The 26,610-nt window shown below is 41.2% G+C and overlaps 1 protein-coding gene across 2 annotated transcripts in view; it reads right to left on the reverse strand.

Moving 5' to 3' along the window:
• Window positions 1–1,851: 1,851 nt before the first annotated feature.
• The window catches only part of LOC137359901 (histone deacetylase 2), an 85,830-nt gene continuing 61,071 nt past the window's right edge, over window positions 1,852–26,610 (reverse strand). For both annotated transcript variants that reach the window (XM_068025557.1, XM_068025556.1), the window contains 9 exons: window positions 22,338–22,479; window positions 21,045–21,137; window positions 20,765–20,873; window positions 20,513–20,653; window positions 19,055–19,163; window positions 15,251–15,381; window positions 7,350–7,499; window positions 2,954–3,008; window positions 1,852–2,255 (listed from right to left, as the gene is read on the reverse strand). In XM_068025557.1, the coding sequence (XP_067881658.1) occupies window positions 2,225–2,255; window positions 2,954–3,008; window positions 7,350–7,499; window positions 15,251–15,381; window positions 19,055–19,163; window positions 20,513–20,653; window positions 20,765–20,873; window positions 21,045–21,137; window positions 22,338–22,479 (961 nt within the window). In that variant the 3' untranslated portion in view covers window positions 1,852–2,224. The remainder of the gene's footprint in view (window positions 2,256–2,953; window positions 3,009–7,349; window positions 7,500–15,250; window positions 15,382–19,054; window positions 19,164–20,512; window positions 20,654–20,764; window positions 20,874–21,044; window positions 21,138–22,337; window positions 22,480–26,610) is intronic.

A 26,610-nucleotide genomic window follows, 5' to 3' on the forward strand; every position in this document is an offset into this window, starting at 1 on the left:
TCATTCAGTATGTTTAAAGCAGAGATTGACAGATTTCTAAATACCAATGACATAAAGGGATATGGGGATAGTGTAGGAAAAAGGCATTGAAGTGGATGATCAGCCATGATTGTATTGAATGGTGGAGCAGGCTCAATGGGCTGAATGGCCTACTCCTGCTCCTATGTTCCTATTTCACATCATTTTGGAATACTTATTTCAAGACAGTGTACAATTAAACAAACCTTTTTTTTTCAAGAACAATTGTTCCTTACCTCATTCCTCAAGAGGAATCTCCTATAGAATTGTTGTGAAAGAAAGCAAATAATTTTAACATTTTAAACTAAAATAGAACATGAGTATAAATTTCTATTGCTATGAACTGAATTTATATCAGGCAACTTTATCAAGGTTTAGTTACATTATAATAAAATAGAGGACTTGTTTCCAATAAACCCAAGGTAAAGTAATGCAAAAATATGTACAACTGCAACCATTTTTAAATAATGGTAATACTCCTAACTCTGAAGATGCCACACCAAAAACCTCTTTTTGTTCATCTAAAAACATTGGGCAGATTTTGCTGAGCGGTGAATGGTGGTGCCATTCATTAGACTTGCACTTGCCCATAGACTTTCTGCGGGCTCTTACACGGCAAGTTGCTGTCAGCTAGCCATCCAAAGAGCCAGCACCAAAGGGCATCTGGGCTCTGTGTGAATAGGCAAGCAACTGTGTGTCCCATTAATGAATCCGATTCAAAAATCAATGAACCAGGAATCTGAAGCAGGGAGTGTCAGTTAGGACAGTTAAATGTCAAATCAGATACAGAAAGTGAAATTAAGAGGGAAAAAGATTAGAGTGAGAAAGATGAGACAGAAAATAAAAGTAGAAAAAGTTCTTTATTTTAAAATCTCGACAAGCTGAAGGGATGAGACTCCACATTGGTAAAAGTTTGAGCGCCAGAGAGCTTGGGAGTAATTAAGACTTATCACACCATTAAAACGGTACCGACAATGGAATGGACATACCTCATCTCCTTCTGATGAGTTTAATCCGTATCTTTTGATGTAAGTACAGCAACTTCACACCATTTAATGTATTTAAATGGTGGGTCAGAATGCAAGATAGTATAATGCAGCTTTTGTATTGCCACAGCAAAATCCAGCTCAAAAACTTTCAAAAGCAATACAGTAAGGCACCACACTAAATGAGATTATATTTACTTCACAATAAAAATACACAACCATATTGACCTATCCCCAAATACAAACCTGCCCTACTATTACTCGACCCAAAGTAAAACAGCGGGCTCCTGACAGATCATGTAGGCCACTTAGGTTTGATATCCAGAGACCAACATTTCTGGGAGAGGTGATGATCTAAGTGGGCAAGAGATTTCAGTTTGTGAAGGAGCAACAACCAAACAGCATAAAGTGCTTTGAACTACTTCTCTTCCCCGCAACATGGCAGTACAATGTAGTTTAAGAAAAAGCACTGGGATAGCCAATACTCTTCTTGTCAGATGATTTTCCAGCACAGATAGCTGAAAATGGTCCTTGTATCAGTACCAGTCTCCTTAGTCACACACAAAACAGAATTCTAACATCCTTTTCATTCGCAATTACAAGTTTAGGCTAACAGTCTAACACCTAAAAGCAGTCTGCTGATAAAGCAGGTGGCTGTTCAGCTTGAAACTGCTGCTTATAAACAAAATGCTCTTCTGATATTGTTGCTGAAAGTAGCCAGCTTAATAATTAGCAATGAAGATAGCAGCAAAGTGCAAAAACTGAAAAGCATCACTGTGGTACTTCCAACATTTATTATATAGTGTAGACGAAAGTTTCTTTCAATATGACAGACACTCATGCAGTATTTGGTCATATAACATCATTTAATTACAAATATTTGTAAAAGTTGTAAAACCAGTTTTCAACAAGTAACAAAATGCACATTTAAAAGCAAAACATTTTAATTAAAAAAAGAAAAACAGCCTTACTTACAAATACTATTATTTGCAACATGGTAGGGTGGTTGTCAAAACTAAACCATTCTGTCAGCTTCATAATTAGGACTGTTTGTACTTCCGTTGCTTAGAATATCACAAAAAAACTGAAATACAGATGTCCAGTTTTGAAATAAATATGCGGCCCATTTGAAATAGTACAAAAAATCTGCAGTCTCTCAAAGCGTAACTGTTTTTTTTAAGATGTGACCTTCAGTTGCTACACAAAAGGACTCCAAATGTTCATGTGTTGCTGGGTTGCTCAGTCTTGATCCTAAGGAAAAAAGTAGAATTGGTGATTTTTGTTACAGTACCATAAATGCAAGCACTGCACAATACAATGGCCATTTTAATGCAGAAAAGAATGAACATGGGGACTATATTTTTTTTTACAACATATTTCCCTCTAAATGTTTTACCCTCCATCCCTAAAGGCACTGACTCTTACTAGGTTATGCCCTCTGGTACCTCGGCCAAGTGACCATTATTCAAGTATGAATCTCAAAAGTGAGTGTCAGCCGGCTATGTAACAGTGGACTGCATTACAGCTCAACATGATTCGGTTATAACACCATCCGAACATGTGAATCTTCCAGTCAAGGAAGCTGAGTAATGGTTAGAAGTTAGAAGCATGGGTTTCCCCATGACCCCTACTCCCAAAGTTGTATTATTACTTAGCTGCGATTTATAGCCAAATGTCTCAAGAGTTCACACCATGTAAAATTAACTTCTAATTATTCAATGCTGTTCAGCAGGTTTTAGTATTAACTCCAAACCGATGACAACTGGGCCTAGGTTTGAAAAGGTTAACTCTGTTTCTCTCTCCACAGATGCTGCCAGACCTGCTGAGTATTTCCAACACTTTCTGTTTTTAATTTAATTTCTGGTTAGGTGTACTTGCTTATTACGTTGTCACCTTTAGTGAACAACGTGACTAATTTAAAATATTATGTAGATAGCAATTTAGCTTACCCTTTTATATCAGTTTTCTCTGTACTGTCTTTCGCTTTGTCTTCCTCGTCAGCATCTGCAAACAGTTCAGTCATTATTAGGTTGATTAGCAATAAAGAGGAATTCACAGAAGAAAAGGCAATTTAAATATGTTCCTCTTCGTGATCTGGTACTTTAACCAGCACCAAACACTAGTTTTTAATTTCCATCCACAGTTGCCAAGCCATGATTTTTCTGAAAGAAAATGTGTTACATTTGCTACCATATGGTCTTCCTCATTCTTTGATTAAAGTTCAACCTTCTTATACAAATTGAATTTTGCAATCATCCTTCGTACAGTAAATCAATACAGTTTTTCAGAGCAAGCAGAAAATCAGTGAATGGCTATTCACTCTTTTTTATGATGCAAGGTACAGCAATGATCTGCTCTCACAGCAGGAGGAATAAAAATGAGGTCAGAACCAGAATGAGGCCTTACATACAACACACTACTGAAGCATCATCTGATTTCCAACAACTTATATCTACAAAGCAAATTTAATGTAATAAAACATCCCAAAGTGCGTCACAGGAGCATTATATGATACCAAGCCACATAAGGTGATATTAGGGCAGATGACCAAAAGTTGGGTCAAAAAGATAGGTTTTAAGGAACATCTTAAAGGAGGAAAGCGAGGCAGAGAGGTTTGTGGAGGGAATTCCAGAGTTTAGGGCCTAGACAACTGAAGGCACAGCCACCAATGGTGGAGCAATTAAAATTGAGGATGCTCAAGGGGCCAAAATTAGATGAGCACAGATATCTTGGAGGGTTGTGGGGCTAGAGATGATTACAGATATAGGGAGGGGTTGCGAACAGTCTGGTTTAGTCTCATTATTGCAAGGGAGAGGTACAGAGTTGGTAGCCATGGTGTGGAGTTTAGAGCAGGGACCAAAAACATTTGCTTCAGTCTTCCCAATATTTAATTGGAGGAAATTTCTACTCATCCAGCACTGGCTGTCAGATAAGCAGTCTGATAATTTAGCAAGAGTGGAGAGAGGTGGCGGTGAGGTAAAGCTGGGTGTCGTCAGCGTACATGTGAAAACTAATGCTGGGCTTTTGGATGATGTCGTCCAGGTGCAGCATGTAGATGAGAAATACGAGGGGGCCAAGGATAGATCCACAGGGGACCAGAGGTAACAGTGCAGGAGCTGGAAGAGAAGCCCTTGCAAGTGATACTCTGGTTACGATTAAATAGATAAGAATGGAAGCAGGCAAGACCAGTTCCAACTGGACAACCAACAGTGGAGAGGTGTTGGAGAAGGATGGTGCGGTCAACCATGTCAGAGGCTGCTCACAGGTTGGGAAGGAGAAGAGGGATAGTTTATCTTTGTCACCATCACATAGGATGTCATTTGTCACTTTGATGAGAGCCATTTCTGTACTGTGGCAGGGGCAAAACCTGATTGGATGGATTCAAATATGGAGTTCTGTGAAAGATGGGCACAGATTTGGGAGGTGGCAACATGTTCAAGGACTTTGGAGAGGAAAGGGAGGTTGAAGATGGGGCAGTAGTTTGCAAGGATGGTAGGGTCAAAGGTTTTTTTCTTGAGAGTAGTGATGATGGCAAGTTTAGAGGAGAGAGGGACAACACCTGAAGAGAGAGAACTGTTAATATTATCAGCTAACATGGGGACCAGGAGCCAGATTTCATGCACAAGATGAGCTTGTAAGGTGCATGAGAGGAGATGGGAAAGAAACTAGGGAAAGATGCAAGTTCGGGGGGAGCTTTAGAGGAATTTTGGCCTGGTGGGCTAATAGTAGGGGGGATATGGCAGAGGCAGCTGATCGAATGGTCTTAGTCTTAGTGAGAAAGAAGTCCATGAGCTCTTTGCACTTCTTATTGGAGGTGAGGGTGGAAGAGACAGAGGAGAGGTGTACAAGACGATGGTTTTCAGTAAAGAAAAGAAGCCAGGCGTTATCTTTGCATTCCAGGATGATTCTGGAATACTGAGCAGTTTTAGCAGACAGCAGCAGGACCCGATAGTGCTTTATGTGGGTCAGCCAGATCTGATGGTGTATGGCTAAATCAGTTGTCCACTATATCCTTTCAAGTTTGTGCTCCTTGGACTTGATGGAACAGAGATGAGGGCCGTACTGGCATCAAAGGTGGAGGTGATGGTGCGGTTGAGCAAATCAGTAGCTGCAGAAATGTTAGGGCAAACAGAGGGCCAAAGGCTGGACAACTGGGATTTTGAAAGTGCAGCTTTAAGTGAATTGGCAGATAGTTTTTTTCCAGGGGTGGATACAGGAGGAGGTAGGGTTGGGGTGTGGATGGGGGATATGAGTGGACTGTATTATAAGGAAGTGATCAGAGATGGCCTTATGTGATTGACACGATGGGACTAGCAAGACCACATGAGATGGCAAGGTAAAAGGGGTGACCATGAATCTGGGTTGGGGAGTTTACATGGGAGGAGGAGATTTATAGAGGATAAGAGGGCAGTGAACTCAGGAGAGAGAGCAAGATGAGTTGAAATGGACTGCAGTGTATTTAAAGGACAGTGTACCAAGTGATTTTCCTCCACAGGATAACAGCATTCTCCGAGTTATATGCGGACTTCCAAAAAACTGCTCTATTCATTTCAATACTTCTGGAATTGAGGTTACATTATTCAAAATAAAATACCTTCAACACCAATGGTCTAACCATGACAACAATGCAACCTATCCATTTAATAATGTCCCAGATCCAACTTTATACTTCCTCTTCTCCTTATTTTCCCAATGAACAGATTTTGAAAACAATCCATCAATTCTACCAATGAATCATGGAATTTACAGTACAGGTGGTGATTCAGCCTTCATGCTAATGCACCTAATCATCTGGATCTATATATTCTATGCCATTTACCTGCCCTTTCAGTATTCTTTTACATTCCTCGTTTTCAAGTAATTGTCCAATTCCCATTTCAACAGGACTATATAGTGTCTGCCTCAACAGTCACTTGTGATAAAGTATTCCTGTGTGATAAACCTGAGTCTATGCTCAATGGTCACTGATTCACCAACTACTGGAAACAAACTTTCACAAGTCTAGAACTCCAAGCTACAACTTCCTTTCAAGTGTTTAACCAAGTTCCTCGTTTTTTGAAAATGTTGCAGCCTTTCATCTCATATTCCTAAAGGAAGGAATTTTTCCAGTTCAGCCATTCCTCCAAATTCTAAGTTGTAGCTTCTTCCTCTTTATTTTGTTAAATAGAATGATCGCTTTTGCTGCTCTTTGTACCTTACTGAACCAATCAAAAGTTAGGTACAGTATATGAAAACAAAATATGCATCTATATGGAAAATCCAGTCTTCCCAAGGTATTACTGACTAAATGCAAGTTTATTGGATTTATATCAAAAACTTCTGACAATGCAAAGCCTGTGTGCAAATGTCATAAGTCACTTTTAAAGACAAGTATATTGTACAACACTCAAATCCTTCCCCCTCCATGTGCAACCATTCTTATAACCACACCAAAGTTCTTCTGACCATTACTATATTAAACTAACTTTAGCATCTTTCAGAACTCCTAATATGCACATTTTGCCTGCCATGCAATCAGACTGCAGCAGATAATTGATGCTTTCAGTTCATCTATATAGCGCTGGATTTTGCAGTCAGCAGTGAAGCAATGGGGCTCGCCGCTGACTTCAAAAACAGCTCTCCATAAAAATCTAGCAATCTCTGTGGCATGGATGTCCCTCGGGAAGTCCCAAGTCAAGGAGATCTCCAAGAGTCCAGCAGCAGTGATATCAGCAAGAAGGATAAACAGCCAATCACACTGTAGTATTCACATACAGAGCAAACTAGAAAGTTAAAAGGTCTAATTCTCCTTCATTTTTCAGTTAAGTTTTCAGATAGTGAAATACCAAATGATTGGATAAAGATAGAAGCTAAAATATAAAACATTAAAAAAAATTAAAAATGTGGTTTTTATCATAGAGAAATTTGACATTCCACAAATATAAAATAAGTTTTTCAGGGCCAGTGAGGATGTTTAGCTGTAATTGTGAACTTAGTACACCATTAAAAACCCAGTGGCATCTCATTCACCAAGGTGTAACTATTTCAAGACTAAATAGAGTAAAAGTTGAATTTTTTTGTCAATTCAGATTGCTTAGGGATTATACTCTTGGGGGATCTCAATAGCATTCCCTCTGGAGGAGTGCTGAATTACTGGCAACAGCTTCTGGATTTCTATATTATTCTTCGCATGTGCAGACTACTGAAGTTCCTGTCAATTTCAGTGGCGCAATGGTGGTGAATGCTGTTACTTGCTGGAAGGTGGGATTCTATTAGGTAGCTAGTTTTTTCAGCCGGCATGGACTCGACGGGCTGAATGGCCTCCTTCTGTGCCATAATTTTTCTATGGTTCTATAGTGCACTCACCATTTTTTCTCTCTTCTGGTTCCTTCTTTTCTTCTATTCTTGCTCGCTTGGTACTTTTATGATTTGCAATATTTCGTCTACCACCTTCCCCTTCATCTTCAGAGTCTGAAAATTCCTCATCACAGGCTATTCGCTTATCAGAAGCACGAACTGCAACGAAGCAAATAAATCATTTGGAAAGGTCCCTGCTTTATATTCAGAAGTTTAGAATGCTTGCATATAAACAATTACATATATATGCATGGATGTAAAGGAAGACAAACAGACAGACAGACTTGCATTTATATACTGTCTTTCATGACCTCAGGATGTCCTAAAATACTCTGAAGTATATTTAAAGTGTAATCACTGCTGTAATGTGGCAGCCTATTTTACATACAAACATACAAATTAGGAGGAGGAGTAGGCCACTTGGTCCCTCGAGCCTGCTCCACCATTCAATAAGATCACGGCTGATCTGATTGTCACCTCAACTCCACATTCCTGCCTAACCCTGATAACCTTTCATCCCCTTGCTTATCAAGAATCTATCTACCTCTACCTTAAAAATATTTAAAGACTTTACTTCCACTGCCTTTTGAGTAACAGAGTTCCAAAGACTCACGACTCTGAGAGCAAAAATTTCTCCTCATCTGGGCGACCCCTTATTTTTAAATAGTGACCCCTAGTTCTAGATTCTCCCACAAGAGGAAACATCCTTCCCACATCCACCCTGTCAAGACCCCTCAGGATCGTATATGTTTCAATCAAGTCACCTCTTACTCTTCTAAACTCCAGAGGATACAAGCCTAGCCTGTCCAACCTTTCCTCATAAGACAAACCGCCCATTCCAGGTATTAGTCTAGTAAACCTTCTCTGAACTGCTTCCAATGCATTTACAACCTTCCTTAAATAAGGAGACCATTACTGTACACAGTACTGCAGATGTAGTCTCACCAATGCCCTGTATAGCAGAAGCATAACCTCCCTACTTTTGCATTCAATTCCCCTCACAATAAACAATAACATTCTATTAGCTTTCCTAATTACTTGCTGAACCTGCATACTAACCTTTTGCAATTCATGCACTAGGACATCCAGATCCCTCTGTATCTCAGAGTTCTGCAATATCTAACCATTTAACTAATATGCTTCTTTTTTATTCTTCCTGCCAAAATTGACAATATTACATTTTCCCACATTGTACTTTATTTGCCAGATCTTTGCCCACTCACATAACCCATCTATACCCCTTTGAAGCCTCCTTATGTCTTCACAACTTATTTTCCTAACTATCTTTGTGTCATCGGCAAATTTAGCAACCATACCTTCCTTCGGTCCCTTCATCCGAGTCATTTATATAAATTGTAAAAGGTTGAGGCCCCAGTACTAATCCCTGCAGCACACCACTCGTTACATCTTGCCAACCAGAAAATGACCCCTTTATGCCTACTCTCTGTTTCTTGTTAGCTAACCAATCTTCTATCCATGCCAATATGTTACCCCCTACACTATGAGCTTTTATTTTCCGCAATAACCTTTAATGTGGTACCTTATCAAATGCCTTCCGGAAATCTAAGTACAGGTTATCCACCGGTTCCCCTTTACCCACAGCACGTTACTTCTTCAAAGAATTCCAATAATGATTTCCCTTTCACAAAACCATGTTGACTCTGCCTGATTACCTTGAATTTTTCTAAGTGCGCTGCTATAACTTCTTCAATAATAGCTCCTAATATTTTCCCTAAGACAGATGTCAAGCTAACTGGCCTGTAGTTTCCTGCATTCTGTCTCCTTCCCTTTTCGAATAAAGGCATTGCATTGGCTATTTTCCAATCTAAAGGAACCTTCCCCGAATCTAGGGAATTTTGGAAAATTAAAACCAACGCATCAACTATCTTACCAGCCACTTCCTTTAGGCCCCTAGGATGAAATGCAACGGGACTCAGGGACTTGTCAGCCTGCAGCTCCAACAATTTCCTCAGTACCATTTCCCTGGTGATTGTAATTTTCTTGAGTACCTCCCTCCCTTCCATTTCCTGATTTACAACTATTTCTGGAATGTTACTTGTATCCTCTATAGTGAAGACCGATGTAAAATACCTGTTCAGTTCATCTGCCATCTCTTTATTTCCCTTACTAATTCCCAGACTCACTTTCTATAGGACCAATGCTAACTTTGTTAACTCATTTTCATATAGCAAGATCCCACAAACAACAATGAGATAACAATCAAGATTTAGGCAAGATTTAGGATGCGTAGGATGGGGAAGGAAACTGCAGGGGATGGGAACAATCGAAATGTGGAGCTTATTCAAGGAGCAGCTACTGCATGTCCTTGATAAGTATGTACCTGTGAGGCAGGGAGGAAGTTGTCGAGCGAGGGAGCCGTGGTTTACTAAAGAAGTTGAAGCGCTTGTCAAGAGGAAGAAGAAGGCTTATGTTAGGATGAGACGTGAAGGCTCAGTTAGGGCGCTTGAGAGTTACAAGCTAGCCAGGAAGGATCTAAAGGGAGAGCTAAGACGAGCAAGGAGAGGACACGAGAAGTCATTGGCGGATAGGATCAGGGAAAACCCTAAGGCTTTCTATAGGTATATCAGGAATAAAAGAATGACTAGAGTTAGATTAGGGCCAATCAAGGATAGTAGTGGGAAGTTGTGTGTGGAATCAGGAGGAGGTAGGGGAAGTGTTAAATGAATATTTTGCGTCAGTATTTACAGTAGAGAAAGAAAATGTTGTCGAGGAGAATACTGAGATTCAGGCTACTAGGCTAGATGGGATTGAGGTTCACAAGGAGGAGGTGTTATCAATTTTGGAAAGTGTGAAAATAGATAAGTCCCCTGGGCCAGATGGGATTTATCCTAGGATTCTCTGGGAAGCTAGGGAGGAGATTGCAGAGCCTTTGTCCTTGATCTTTATGTCGTTATTGTCGACAGGAATAGTGCCGGAAGACTGGAGGATAGCAAATGTTGTCCCCTTGTTCAAGAAGGGGAGTAGAGACAGCCCTGATAATTACAGACCTGTGAGCCTTACTTCGGTTGTATGTAAAATGTTGGAAAAGGTTATAAGAGACAGGATTTATAATCATCTTGAAAAGAATAAGTTCATTAGCGATAGTCAGCATGGTTTTATGACGGGTAGGTCGTGCCTCACAAACCTTATTGAGTTTTTCGAGAAGGTGACCAAACAGGTAGATGAGGGTAAAGCAGTGGATGTGGTGTATATGGATTTCAGTAAGGCGTTTGATAAGGTTCCCCACGGTAGGCTATTGCAGAAAATACAGAAGTATGGGGTTGAAGGTGATTTAGAGCTTTGGATCAGAAATTGGCTAGCTGAAAGAAGACAGAGGGTGGTGGTTGATGGCAAATGTTCATCCTGGAGTTTAGTTACTAGTGGTGTACCGCAAGGATCTGTTTTGGGGCCACTGCTGTTTGTCATTTTTATAAATGACCTGGAAGAGGGTGTAGAAGGGTGGGTTAGTAAATTTGCGGATGACACGAAGGTCGGTGGAGTTGTGGATAGTGCCGAAGGATGTTGTAGGGTACAGAGGGACATAGATAGGCTGCAGAGCTGGGCTGAGAGATGGCAAATGGAGTTTAATGCGGAAAAGTGCGAGGTGATTCACTTTGGAAGGAGTAACAGGAATGCAGAGTACTGGGCTAATGAGAAGATTCTTGGTAGTGTAGATGAACAGAGAGATCTTGGTGTCCAGGTGCATAAATCCTTGAAGGTTGCTACCCAGGTTAATAGGGCTGTTAAGAAGGCATATGGTGTGTTAGCTTTTATTAGTAGGAGGATCGAGTTTCGGAGCCATGAGGTCATGCTGCAGCTGTACAAAACTCTGGTGAGACCGCACCTGGAGTATTGCGTGCAGTTCTGGTCACCGCATTATAGGAAGGATGTGGAAGCTATGGAAAGGGTGCAGAGGAGATTTACTAGGATGTTGCCTGGTATGGAGGGAAGGTCTTACGAGGAAAGACTGAGGGACTTGAGGTTGTTTTCGTTGGAGAGAAGGAGGAGGAGAGGTGACTTAATAGAGACATATAAGATAATCAGAGGGTTAGATAGGGTGGATAGTGAGAGTCTTTTTCCTCGGATGGTGATGGCAAACACGAGGGGACATAGCTTTAAGTTGAGGGGTGATAGATATAGGACAGATGTTAGAGGTAGTTTCTTTACTCAGAGAGTAGTAGGGGCGTGGAACGCCCTGCCTGCAACAGTAGTAGACTCGCCAACTTTAAGGGCATTTAAGTGGTCATTGGATAGACATATGGATGAAAATGGAATAGTGTAGGTCAGATGGTTTCACAGGTCGGCGCAACATCGAGGGCCGAAGGGCCTGTACTGCACTGTAATGTTCTAATCAGATAATCTGTTTTAGCAGTGTTGGTTCAGGAATAAATATTGTTCAGGACAACAGATAGAACTGTCCTGTTCTTCTTAAAAATATTGTCCTGGAATTTTTTACTTCAACCTGAAAGGGCAGACAGGGCCTCAGTTTAATACCTCAAGCAGAAGACACCACCTTTAACAGTGTAGCACTCCCACAGTACCGCATTAGAGTATCAGCCTAGATTTTGTACTCAAGTCTCTAGAATTTTCTGACTCACAAGGAAGAGGTTGCTACCACTGAGCTTTAACTGCCTTAAAAGTACAACATTTTAGTATACAGAAAGAAATGCTGTAAAACAATCAAATCTCAATTTTAAAAAAATACCTTTCTGATGATACAGCAAGTCCATTTAATGTGGAAATAAACCATATTGCTTTATGTCACAAGCCACAAATTAGAGTGTCTGAAGGCAGACACATTTTTGACCATCAATTCAGCTTGTTATATTCACATATTTTCCACTTCTCCCCATATCGTTTCACACTTATTCTTGCCTAAAATTACTCTATTACTAGTTAAAAGGAGTGATATGGTTTAATGATTAAATGTATTTTTAAAATAAAGCATCTGCAGATTTATAAAAGTTGCTTGAACACATAGCTAACCCAACTGGCCTTAGATCAGCTAAAATGATAGTTTGGTTGTTGCACTTATCACTCCGCCTAGCAAACTTTGCTCTTGTTCAAATCATTTATGAATTTGTAGGAGGTCCCAGCACAGACTACTGGGACATCCACTACTTATAATTTGCTAAACCAAGAAATTTGCATTTTGTTTGTTTTCATCTTTGAATCATTCCTCTATTTATAGAGCCAATTTACTTTTAATACCATAGGCCTTAATTTTTGCAATTTAGAGTCAAAGTCATTTACAGCACAGAAGGTGGCCATTCAGCCAATTGAGTCCATTCCAGCTTCTCATACAAAAAGACTTGCATTTAAATAGCACCTTTCATGATCACTGGATGTCTCAAAGTGTTTTCTAGCCAATGAAGTACTTTCGAAGAGTAGTCACTATTGTAATGCAGGAAACGCAAACAAATAACAATGTGATAATGACCAAATCATCTGTTTTTGTGATGTTGATTGAAGGATAAATATTGGCCAGGATACTGGGGATAACTCCCTTGCTCTTCTTCAAAACAGTGCCCAAGGGATCTTTTCCAGGGAAGGCAGTGGCATAGTGGTAATGTCACTGAACAAGTAATCCAAAAGCCCAGGCTAATGCCCTGGGGACACAGGCTCAAATCCCACCACAGCAGCCGGTGGAAATTAAATTCAATTAATTAATAAAAATCCAGGCTTGAAAGCTGGTCTCACTAATGGTGCCATGAAACTATCATTGATTCTCATGAAAACCCATCTGGTTCACTGATGTCCTTTAGGGAGGGAAATCTGCCATCTTTACCTGGTCTGGCCTACATATGACTCCAGACCCACTGCAATGTGGGTGACTCTTAACTGCCCTCTGAAATGGCCTAGCAAGCCACTCAGTTGTCAACGGCAATTAGGGACGGGCAACAAATGCTCCTCCAACAGTACAGCACTCCCTCAGTACTACACTGGAGTGTCAGTCTTGATTTTTGTGCTCAAGTCCTGAACTGGGACTTGAACCCACAACCTTCTGATTCAGATGAGCGAACTACCAACTGAGCCATGGCTGACACCTAAACAATGTACCTGATACTTCAGTAAACACCAATGGAAGAAGGCAGGACCCTTAAATAATTTTTCCTCTCTGTAGCCTGATTGGCCAAATGGAGCAACCCGAAGCAGAGATTAGCTTATTTCACACAAAAGTTGGTGCCTTTCCAGTATATATGGTTCAAGTCCTCTGAAGAAGGAATTTTCCTCCACACAAGATCAGGGGGCAGGTTGTTCAACCTTGCCCGTCTAAGAGCGAAGTCCAAAGTACGGAAAGTCCTCATCAGGGAACTCCTCTTTGCTGACGATGCTGCTTTAACATCTCACACTGAAGAGTGCCTGCAGAGTCTCATCGACAGGTTTGCGGCTGCCTGCAATGAATTTGGCCCAACCATCAGCCTCGAGAAAACGAACATCATGGGGCAAGACGTCAAAAATGCTCCATCCATCAATATTGGCGACCACGCTCTGGAAGTGGTTCAAGAGTTCACCTACCTAGGCTCAACTATTACCAGTAACCTGTCTCTAGATGCAGAAATCAACAAGCGCATGGGTAAGGCTTCCACTGCTATGTCCAGACTGGCCAAGAGAGTGTGGGAAAATGGCACACTGACACGAACACAAAAGTCCGAGTGTATCAGGCCTGTGTCCTCAGTACCTTGCTCTATGGCAGCGAGGCCTGGACAACGTCTCAATTCATTCCATCTTCGCTGCCTCCGGAGAATACTTGGCATCAGGTGGCAGGACCGTATCTCCAACACAGAAGGCCTCGAGGCGGCCAACATCCCCAGCTTATACACACTACTGAGTCAGCGGCGCTTGAGATGGCTTGGCCATGTGAGCCGCATGGAAGATGGCAGGATCCCCAAAGACACATTGTACAGTGAGCTCGCCACTGGTATCAGACCCACCGGCCATCCATGTCTCCGCTTTAAAGACGTCTGCAAATGCGACATGAAATCCTGTGGCATTGATCACAAGTCGTGGGAGTCAGTTGCCAGCGTTCGCCAGAGCTGGCGGGCAGCCATAAAGATGGGGCTAAAGTGTGGCGAGTCGAAGAGACTTAGTAGTTGGCAGGAAAAAAGACAGAGGCGCAAGGGGAGAGCCAACTGTGTAACAGCCCCGACAAACAAATTTCTCTGCAGCACCTGTGGAAGAGCCTGTCACTCTAGAATTGGCCTTTATAGCCACTCCAGGCGCTGCTTCACAAACCACTGACCACCTCCAGGCGCTTATCCATTGTCTCTCGAGATAAGGAGGCCAAAGAAGATGGTTCCGTACCAAACCACATGATATGTTTCATTTCGGGGAAACTACACTGTAGTACTTATATTTTTCAGTAATTTATGATAAGCAGCAATCAAATTCTGACATTATATCAATAGTTACCTTTTTTTTACTACCACTGGATTTCTCTCATGAGTCTAAATACTTTTACATTGCATACTGGTTCTAAGCAACTAATTCTAGAAAAACAGCGTAAAACATTTATATATGTGCAGTGGCAATAACAGATTATACAAACATATTTATATAAAAATGATTTCTGGTTGTGATAGATATCCTTCCCTATCTATAACCTCCTCCAGCGTTACAACCCTCCAAAACCATTGCATTCCTCCAACTCAGGTCTCTTGTGCATCCCTGACTCCATTCACCCCATCAACAGAGGTCATGCCTTCAGCAATCTAGGTCCAAAGTTCTGGAATTTCCTCCCTAGACTTCTCTGCCTTTTGACCTCCCTCTTTCTTTCAGGCCCTCCTTAAAATTGATCTTATAGTACCCCCTGCATCTTGGGCTCATCAATTTTTGTTTGTTTACACATTCTATAAAAATTTTTCGATATTAAAATTAGTGTTATGAAATAGCAGTATACTACCACTAACTTGAAATTCGTTTGTCAGGATCCTCCTCCTCCTCTTCTTCACTGTTTTCTTGAATAGCATCCTCTGGAATAGCCTGCATCTGAACACCAGGAGCATGAGGCAGCATACGTAAGTTTTCAAATAAACGCAATCTGTGAAAAGACAGGTCAAATTGCACTAAAACTTCTTTCCAAGAACAATTATACAAGTTTAAATAGAATGGGGAAAACTTGCATCTAAAATTAAAATGGCATGGCATAGGCAGCAAAACAATGGAATTGGAATACACACATGAATATTTTATAATAAAACCGAAAGGGTTTCATGCATGCGTAAAATGAACATCTCCAGTCAGCAAGGTAAACTTTCAAACTGCCATTGGGTGCAACAGGTAGTGTAGATATACTGCCCATTATAGAAATTACCCCAATTTTAATTTCCATTGAATTAAGTGGAAATGAAAATTAGGTGGTATCACATTACTGGTTTTATGCCAATGTGGTAAGTTGAATATTTATTTTTGAGCTTGAAGTACTGTCCACCTCAGATTTTAAGTGTTCTAAGTGCATGTTAAATCATTTGAGCTCAGGAGCAGCAATTCTTGATTAAATAGAGAATTATACTTACTTAAAAATATACATACACTTTCCCTATACATAGTTGCTACATGGCCATATCATACATGAAGTCATTAACACTTGCAATTCTGCCATGTTTCAAGATCTTTTGACCATAACCCCACAGAAAAGATTCAGAAAAAAGTTTCATCTATTTTTGGTTTTTAAAGCAAAGTATTCACACAAGTTTAAAAAAGCATGCTGAAAGTAAAGATGATTAAAATGCTAATGTGTTAGTTGCTGAAATTGTTTCCCAAAGACTGAAAAACTGAGTGGAAAGTGCAGAGTGCCGTTCCCGTTGCCTTCCCAACCTGAAAGCAATTTTACGAGGGGCAGCGTGAAATGGCTTGCTTGCTCCAGGCCAATTAAGGCCCTTAAGTGGCCAATTAATTGCCACTTAAGGGCCTCCTCCCGCTGCTGCTGATATATTATGAGCAGTGGGTGGGTGGCTCAGGACTCCAGGAGGCCACCCAGTAACACCTAGTGGCCTTCTTGCAGGCTGGGGGAGAGGGCCCTCCTGATCGGGCACCCTGTGTCCCATGGAAGGCCCCCATCACTGCCCAACTGCCCCCACTGAAATACATTCACTGCCTCCCCCCAACCCCCTCAACTGACCCCCGACGAGGCCCCACAAACTTACCTTTTTCTGGGGCCGGCGTCCCTCTTGCTCCACTCCCTGGCTGCAGTCCCAGTAGTGGCCATCACTGCCAGTGGCGCTGCTGGGACTGAGAGCTGCTGGCCCGCTGATTGGCCCTCAGAGGGGCGGAAGCCCCACACAAGATCAATTAAGGTCCTGGGCCATGTAAAATCATAGCGTGGCTCCCAGGCCCAGTGAAGGCGGGTTCACCCCTGACTTTTTGGCCAGTGGGCGGGACTTCCCACCCAATGCAAAATTCCAGCCCTTGTGTTTATTGTGTTTGGGAGGGCCCAGGTCCCTGGCACTTGGCAGGGATTGTCTGGCATCAGTCCATCGTCCTGCTTGTTACCAGAGATGAATTAGGGACAAGCACATTCACCGAGTCCGTCTTTAACTAAAAAAAAGGGCGCAGGACAACTTTCACTAGTCTCACAAGGATTCATTGAGTGGGGGCGGGAGTCTCAATGCCAGGGGAAACAGACACTGAGATCCCACGTCGCCTCTTCTAGGGAAGGCCCGCCGAACCTAGTGCCAGTCAGGCACTTAACTGGACCACAGCGGGCACCCCCCTCTTCCCGACACTGGGTCCCTCATTCAGGCACTAATCAGGACACCCCCCCACCGGGCCGAGAAGCAGCTGCAAGGTTTTTCGTACTGTGCTTCCCATGCAGCGAATTGGCAGCAGGGCAGGAAGGCCGTTCACAGGCCGCCCCGCCCCGGACTAAATTTTGACGGAGGTGGGATGGTGGCAGGAACCCCTCCACCACCATCCCACGCAATTTTATGCTCTCCTCGCCTCTAAACCCGGTGCATAGAGTGAATTAAATTCCACTCATAGCATAACTTCCAGCTGTCCATCTAGATTCTAAGTCAAGTAAGGTGACTCAACAACAACAACTTGCATTTACTTGGCACCTTTAATGTAGAAAAATGTTTAATGTGGGGAAGTGTAACCTGTTCATTAATTCGTATTACACAAAGATAAGATTAGATTAGAGATACAGCACTGAAACAGGCCCTTCGGCCCACCGAGTCTGTGCCGACCATCAACCACCCATTTATACTAATCCTACACTAATTCCATATTCCTACCACATCCCCACCTGTCTATATTTCCCTACCACCTACCTATACTAGGGACAATTGCCAATGGCCAATTTACCTATCAACCTGCAAGTCTTTGGCTTGTGGGAGGAAACCAGAGCACCCGGAGGAAACCCACGCAGACACAGGGAGAACTTGCAAACTCCACACAGGCAGTACCCAGAATTGAACCCAGGTCGCTGGAGCTGTGAGGCTGCGGTGCTAACCACTGCGCCGCCCAGTTGTACTAAGTTGTACTAAGTGAGCCTAGTCATAGCAATTAATACTTGGTATCGCCAAGTATTTTCTCACTTCACATTTGAAAAGATTGGAAAGGCATGTGTGGGACCACCAAGCTACAAAAGTAAATACTAGGTCAGATGACCTATAGCTGGGACCACTTGTAAAAGGAAGATACCCGCAAGGGGATACACTATTGTTTCGTGCAATATGCAATAGTTCATTATTGGACATTACAGGGACGCAAGATGCTCAGACCACTTAAAGAAGCCACCAGCACCACTTTACTCGAAATATCTAAGGCAAAACCCAAACTCAGACACCTTTAGTAATGCATTCTTTGTCGCTGCTCGGATTGCTCCCATTTTACTAAATATGTAAAGAAATAGCTCCCTGTACTTTATATTTAACTCGCACCAAGTCCCGTTTCCCTATCACACCTGTGCCTGCTGACCTACTTTGGTTCCTGATCAAGCAAAGTCTTGATTTTAAAATTCTCATTGTTGCTTTCAAAACCCTCCATGCTCCATGGCTACTCCCCTCCCTAGATCTGTCATCCCCTCCAGCCCCACAACATTCTACGATGTCTGCGCTCCTCTAATTCTGGCCTCTGACTTTAATTGCTCCACCACTGATAATCGCGCCTTCAGCTGCCTAGGCTCCAAGCTTTGGAATACCTTTCCTACACCTCTTGGCCTCTGCATGTCGCTTTCCTCCTTTAAGACACTCCTTAAAACCTACCTCTTTGGCCAAGCTGTAGGTCATCTGACCTAATATTTCCTTTTGTAGCTTGGTGTCATTCTTCGCTTTATAATGTTCATGCAAAGCGCCTTGGGACGTTTCATTATGTTAAAGGCACTATATAATTATATGTTGTTGCTATAGGATATTTAACACTGGTATTTTACAGTAAGTATTAAATGTTGTAATATGAATCAGAACCATACTTATGAGAATTGGATTCACAACAGAAATAGTAATTCACAGTGGTGGAGATAGGAAACAGATGACGGAATCCAAACAAATTAAAGAAGAATCTGCAGAGTTCAGGCTGAGCCTGAATTCCTATACAATGCAAAGGAATCAGGATTAAACAGCAAGTTGATTAGAACATGCAGGGTAAGGCTATTCATTTACAATTTTAAAAGCCATAGCTTTACGCATAAATCAGAAGCTTTTTACACTTGTAGGTGCTAGATCAGGCAGGATTGTATGTTTATGACCTGTAAATAAATTCACAGTACTTACTTAATCTTTTCCATATATTCCAGAGTGTTCTGGTTCGTCATATTGGAAGGACTGATGTGCAGTTTAAAATCTGGCCCGAAGTACTCAAAATAGTCATTGTATGGTAACTCTAAGTTAGTAAAATAAGCAATGTAAGTTTAGGACCATGATGATGTCAAAAATATATGGTAAAACAACATTGTTAGTCCATCCTATTTGCACCTAAGTAACTCATCAAAAGAATGGTCTTTTTCACAATGCATGCTACTAGAGGAACAGAATTCAAAAGCACAGAAGTAGTGCTAAATTTGTATAGATCCTTGGTTAGACCACACTTACAGTGTTGTGTACAGTTCATGTCTCCATATTACATAAAGGATATAGAAGCACTGGAGAAAGTTAAAAAAAAAAGATTCACAAGGATGCTACTAGAACTGAGAGAATACAACTATGAGGAATGACAGGACAGGCTGGGGCGTTTTTCTCTAGAAAACAGAAGGCTGAGAAGTGGCCTGATAGAGGTCTTCAAAATTATTAAGGGCATTGATAAGTAGAAACATCATCTCTATATCTACCCTAACGGGAGTCCAAAACTAAGGGCCATAAATACAAGATGTTCACTAATAAATCCAATAAGGAATTTAGGAGAAACTTCTTTACAGAGTGTGATGAGAATGTCGAGCTTGATAAGTGGTTGATGCATTTAAGGGTAAGTTAGATAAATACATGAGGGTAAAAGGACTAGAGGATATGTTGAAAGGTGAGATGGAGTAAACAGAACAGGAAGTTGCATGTGCAGAGCATAAACACAGGCATAGACTGTTTGGGCCAAATGGCCTGTTTCTGTGTTATAAATTCTACCTAATACTTTGTGCACTAGCCAGATGCAATAGCAATGTTCTTTCCCTAGGACCTAAATGTACAGTTTTCTTAAAACTGAACTCAGAAGCCCAATTACTTAAGTCGGTGTAATACCCTACAGTACAATCAAAATCATTAAGCAATGTAACTTATTTGCCAAAAGAGTTCTGTGCAAGTTTTGTGGCATGACATCAGGGAAACCCCCAGAGAAATTATGTAAATGGATAAAAATGGGCATTTATGTCATTTCTCTAGGGATTCTGCCAGTTGACTGAACAGTAAGAGTAAGAGATTGGGAGAACTCTGTTGAAATTCAAGCCCTGATTAATGACTAAGAATCCTGTCTACATTCATTTCACTTATATTTTATCCCGGTACAAGTGACAAAATATGTAATCTTCTGATCAAGCTAGTAGAAGTCAGTCAATCTATAGGGCGTACAACTCAAACAAATGCAAACCATCTGAAAAGGATTTTGTATAGGTGGTACATTAAAAATACTGGTCTGAAACTAGTAGGAATTCTGTGGGAATCACTGAGCAGAAAGTTTGCTTATGTACTTAAAGGCTGATGGTTTTCAGTGAGAACTAGTAAAACTTTTTTGTATCAAATGATTACCATTTGGAATCTCTGTATCCAATGCTACAGCAGTTTCATATGTCCAGCAGCGAGCAACATTGCGAATTGTGTAGCCTCCACCTCCAAGCATCAATAAGGGTAAGTTGAAGGTCTTCATGAATTCCACACATTTAGCATGACCTATTTAACAAACAGTAATAATTGACTTCAGCCCCAACTATCAGAATACTACAAGTTTCTCAATAATGTAACAGAATTCACTATGACACATGATGATGCACTTGCTTATACCTTTTAGCGTGAGATTGAAACATCCAAGTCTGTCCCCTGACAAAGAATCAGCTCCACACTGCAGTACAACTGCACTGGGCTGGTACATTTCCATTACCTTGGTCAAAATCTGCATTAAAAAGTGAGCCAAAGGTAAGATGGCCTTATTTGTTTTGACAATAATAAAGAATAATTTAATAAAACTGGCAGCACTTCATACTGAATAGCATATTTCTCAAAATCACTAACAGTCAAGTTTAAATAATTACTAAATGAGTAAAAGAAAATTAAAAATACATACTGGCTTGAATATCAGCTCATAAGATTCATCATCAATTCCATCGCGCAGTGGAAAGTTAACAGCATAATATTTACCTTTCCCTGCACCTATATCCTATAGATACGAGATAAAGAAAATATGAATTCAAAGCCAATTTTGAGGCACAGTAATTATTGAATACTGCACAAACATTATTTTTAGTGCATGGAACATCTACACCTTGAGACTGTGTTTTCAGATATATTTGTGTCTTTAGATTGTCACTTAATTTTTCCTTGGGTTTCCAACCTGCACTACAAGCTTTGTCTCTGGATTACTGGAACTCCAAATACACGTTGATACCCTGTTGATTGTTATGTCTTACGTGAATGAATTTGGACAATCTTATCACATTCCAGAGGTCAAACCAAAACTATTGCCCATCGCTCTCCAGACATCCCTAAGTTAAATCGTTTATTTAAAAGGGTTGTAATCATTGACTAATGAAGGTACTCGGTAGTCACATCAGGTTAGAATAATGTCTTTCAGATCTTGAACTCAAATTCACAACATTTCCAAGCTGCCAGGATGCAAGTGTCCTCATACAATTGAGTATCTTTGTTTTTAAAAAGGGGAAAAAAAAATACCAGCTGCTATACAGTTTCACCATCTGGCAGAATACATCACTACAACATAACCTGCTGGGCCATCATGACTGTATGCAGATTGCAATCTAAGACATCTGGCCAGTAACCCAAATCAAGGCAACAATTCCACACACAGTGAAGAGATAAGGCTATTACGTAAATCATTGCTAAAACTGTGGTACATTTTATAAATTAATCCTACCACGTTTGTTTTGGCATTACATGGAACAAAACTAAGAAGCTTGCTCAGTTGTTTCGAGTGCCTATTAACTTGCTATTTCTTTAGAATCAAGTCAATAATTTGCAAAGATCAGAACAACAAAATCAGACTGTACTATAAACAAAGTTTCTCAGCAGTTTGCTCCTGTTTGTACTTATTTTTGTAGATTTTTGCAGGTTATTGTTTAGAACAAAAAATGGCAAACATTTTCTATAAATTAATGTCATGTTTGAAAGACAGGAAACAGGCAATTATCGGCACTTGTCCTAAGGCCTGAACCAAACAGTGTATTCACACTGACAAATATAACCTCCTATTCAGTTGTGAATCCTAACCATGCACAATGCTTTCATGCTTTTCAGACTAGGAGGCCACTTTCAGGCATTTGGTCGTCTAAAGTTATTAAAATAATTTAGTTTTGATATTGAAGCTTGTACTTCTGAACTTCTTTTGTACTGAAACACTCACCCGAAGATCACCTGTGCCAGGGAAATATTCACCATATTTATGGAATGAAACCGTCATCACACGGTCTGTTGTATAAAAAGCCTCTTCCACACCATCTCCATGGTGGATGTCAATGTCAATATACAAAACTCTCTGATGATATCTGTGGAAATAGAAAATCTCTTTAGGACTGTGCTTGCTATAAATAAAGTGTTCAAATGGGACACTGTCATTTAGGAGGGAGTCTATGAATATGGTTTTATTTTAGCCGAAACAATATTCTGCATTACTGTCTTGTACTTTAAAACAGCTGGAATTCTGTGAATATGTGCTTGGTGTAGAATTTCCCCTGCAGTTCTTCTCCGTTCATATTTTCCTCATATCACTGATGGGGATTTTGCTATATCAAAATGTCTCCTAGGATGCCAGGTCGAGAAGAGAGCATACCACAAAGTGAACGATTAACAGAATGAGGTGGAAACGGAGTAAAAACAGTACTTCCACAAGATATTTGGCTAGAGTGGGACTTCAGTAGTAAGTAGCTTAGAATATCGAGAGTGAAATTTAACTTCAGTGCGGGCACAAAAAGGCAGCAGAAATCTGTGTTATACACAAGTCCTATCCTTTCAATGCAAAGGAATATCAGGCAGAGTGCAGAATGGACAGCTCTTTTTGCAGCCCCAAAGATGAATTTCACCTCCTTCCCCTTTTGTGTTCTTTGTTGTTTTTTTTTTACCTCTAACAGAACTGTAAATAGAAATGTGTCTAACTGGTAGAGAGTTGGCATTAAACAGGTAACTGGTTAGGTTAATTAATCTATTGTATAATTGGTCTGACTGAGCAGCTGAAACTCATTTATAATCAAAGACCATGACGGTGGTTGGGTGGAAAGTGCAGCAGAGTAGTTTAACTGAAAGTTAACTGGATAAAGAATACAAAATTAAAACTTGAGTACAATATTTATAGCAAGAAGTGAAGTTTTACACACCGAATTATGATGATTTGGAATGCGCTGCCTGAAAGGGTGGTAAAAGTAGGTGGATGCACTGTACTTAGATTTCCAGAAGGCATTCGATAAGGTGCCACATCAAAGGTTATTGCGGAAAATAAAAGCTCATGGTGTAGGGGGTAATATATTGGCAGGGAGAGAAGATTGGTTAGCTAACAGGAAACAGAGAGTAAGCATAAATGGGTAATTTTCTGGTTGGCAAGGTGTATTGAGTGGTATGCCACAGGGATCTGTGCTGGGACCTCAACTTTTTACAATTTATATAAATGACTTAGATGAAGGGACCGAAGGTATGAATGCTAAATTTGCTGATGACACAAAGATAGATAGGAAAGTAACTTGTGAAGAGGACATAAGGAGGCTACAAAGGGATATAGATAGGTTAAGTGAGTGGGCAAAGACCTGGCAAATGGAGTATAATGTGGGAAAGTATGAAATTGTCCACTTTGGCAGGAAGAATAAAAAGCATATTATCTAAATGGTGAGAGATTGCAGAGCTCTGAGATGCAGAGGGATCTGGGAGTCCTAGTGCATGAATCGCAAAAGGTTAGTATGCAGGTACAGCACGTAATTAGGAAAGCTATTAGAATGTTATAGTTTGTTTATTTATTTAGAGATACAGCACTGAAACAGGCCCTTAGGCCCACCGAGTCTGTGCCAACCAAGAACCACCCATTTATACTAACCCTACAGTAATCCCCTCAATTCCCCTACCTCCTCCCTACACTAGGGGCAATTTACAATGGCCAATTTACCTATTTTTTTCTCTTTTTTTTTTAAAACCGAAACCGGACGTATTTTGTTTCTTTTTCTGCTCCATTCCTTTTTATATTCTGAGTGAAAGTTTATTTATTTTGTTATCGTTTATTGCGAGGGGAATTGAATACAAAAGTAGGGAGGTTATACTTCAGCTATACAGGGCATTGATGAGACCACATCTGCAGTACTGTGTACAGTACTGGTCTCCTTATTTTAGGAAGGATGTAAATGCATTGGAGGCAGTACAGAGAAGGTTTATTAAACTAATACCTGGAATGGGTGACCTGTCTTACGAGAAAAGATTGGACAGGGTAGGCTTGCATCCGCTGGAATTTAGAAGAGTATGAGACGACTTGATTGAAACATGTAAGGCCCTGAGGGATCTTGACAGGGTGGATGTGGAAAGGTTGTTTCCCCTTGTGAGAGAATCTCAAACTAGGGGTCACTGTTTAAAAATAAGGGGTCACCCATTTAAGACAGAGATGAGGAGAATTTTTTTCTCTGAGGGTCGTGAGTCTTTGGAATTCTCTTCCTCAAAAGGCAATGGAAGCAGAGTCTTTGAATATTTGTAAGGCAGAGGTAGATAGATTCTTGATAAGCAAGGGGGTGGAAGGTTATCGGGGGTAGGTGGAAATGTGGAGTAATCAGTTCAGCCATGAACTTATTGAATGGCGGATCAGGCTCGAGGCGTCTACTCCTGCTCTTAATTCGTATGTTATAATAAATTCCAAAAGGGAATTGGATAAATACTCGAAAAGCAAACATTTGCTGGGCTTTGGAAAGAAAATGAGTAGTACTAATTGGCTAGCTCTTTCAAAGAACCTGCTAAGGCATGATAGGAAAATGGCCTCCTTCTTTGCTGTATCATTCTATGATTCTAAGAAAGGTAGCCTCGGAGGTGACAACAAGCTCAAGATCTCAGAACTGACATCAGGCAGGGAGAGAGGTTTCTGAAACATGAATTTTACAGGGAAGTCAACCTGTTGATAGATATGATACAGGAAGGAGTGGCAACTACCCATAGGTCAGGGGAATGAAAAGGCTGTGGCAGGAATGCCCAGAGCAAATTACTCACTGCAACAGGTTTGAACCACTGTCGTCCTGTGTGGTGGATGAGGACTCTGCACAGGACCATCAAATGGACTATGATGGCCCCAAAAAAGTTAATTTGGCAGAGATGATTACAAAGAACAAAGAAGAACAAAGAAAATTACAGCACAGGAACAGGCCCTTCGGCCCTCCAAGCCTGCGCCGATCCAGATCCTCTACCTAAACATGTCGCCTATTTTCCAAGGGTCTGTATCTCTTTGCTTCCTGCCCATTCATGTATCTGTCTAGATACATCTTAAAAGACGCTATCATGTTCGCATCTACCACCTCCGCTGGCAACGCGTTCCAGGCACCCACCACCCTCTGCGTAAAGAACTTTCCACGCATATCCCCCCTAAACTTTTCCCCTCTCACTTTGAACTCGTGACCCCTAGTATTTGAATCCCCCACTCTGGGAAAAAGCTTCTTGCTATCCACCCTGTCTGTCTATACCTCTCATGATTTTGTACACCTCAATCAGGTCCCCCCTCAACCTCCGCCTTTCTAATGAAAATAATCCTAGTCTACTCAACCCTCTCTTCATAGCTAGCGCCCTCCATACCAGGCAACATCCTGGTGAACCTCCTCTGCACCCTCTCCAAAGCATCCACATCCTTTTGGTAATGTGGCGACCAGAACTGCACGCAGTATTCCAAATGTGGCCGAACCAAAGTCCTATACAACTGTAACATGACCTGCCAACTCTTGTACTCAATACCCCGTCCGATGAAGGAAAGCGTGCCGTATGCCTTCTTGACCACTCGATTGACCTGCGTTGCCACCTTCAGGGAACAATGGACCTGAACACCCAAATCTCTCTGTACATCAATTTTCCCCAGGACTTTTCCATTTACTGTATAGTTCACTCTTGAATTGGATCTTCCAAAATGCATCACCTCGCATTTACCCTGATTGAACTCAATCTGCCATTTCTCTGCCCAACTCTCCAATCTATCTATATTCTGCTGTATTCTCTGACAGTCCCCTTCACTATCTGCTACTCCACTAATCTTAGTGTCTGCAAACTTGCTAATCAGACCACCTATACTTTCCTCCAAATCATTTATGTATATCACAAACAACAGTGGTCCCAGCACGGATCCCTGTGGAACACCACTGGTCACACGTCTCCATTTTGAGAAACTCCCTTCCACTACTACCCTCTGTCTCCTGTTGCCCAGCCAGTTCTTTATCCATCTAGCTAGTACACCTTGGACCCCATGCGCCTTCACTTTCTCCATCAGCCTACCATGGGGAACCTTATCAAACGCCTTACTGAAGTCCATGTATATGACATCTACAGCCCTTCCCTCATCAATCAACTTTGTCACTTCCTCAAAGAATTCTATTAAGTTGGTAAGACATGACCTTCCCTGCACAAAACCATGTTGCCTATCACTGATCAGCCCATTTTCTTCCAAATGGGAATAGATCCTA

Source organism: Heterodontus francisci, chromosome 3, assembly GCF_036365525.1.
Source record: "Heterodontus francisci isolate sHetFra1 chromosome 3, sHetFra1.hap1, whole genome shotgun sequence".
Classification (NCBI taxonomy): Eukaryota; Metazoa; Chordata; class Chondrichthyes; order Heterodontiformes; family Heterodontidae; genus Heterodontus; species Heterodontus francisci.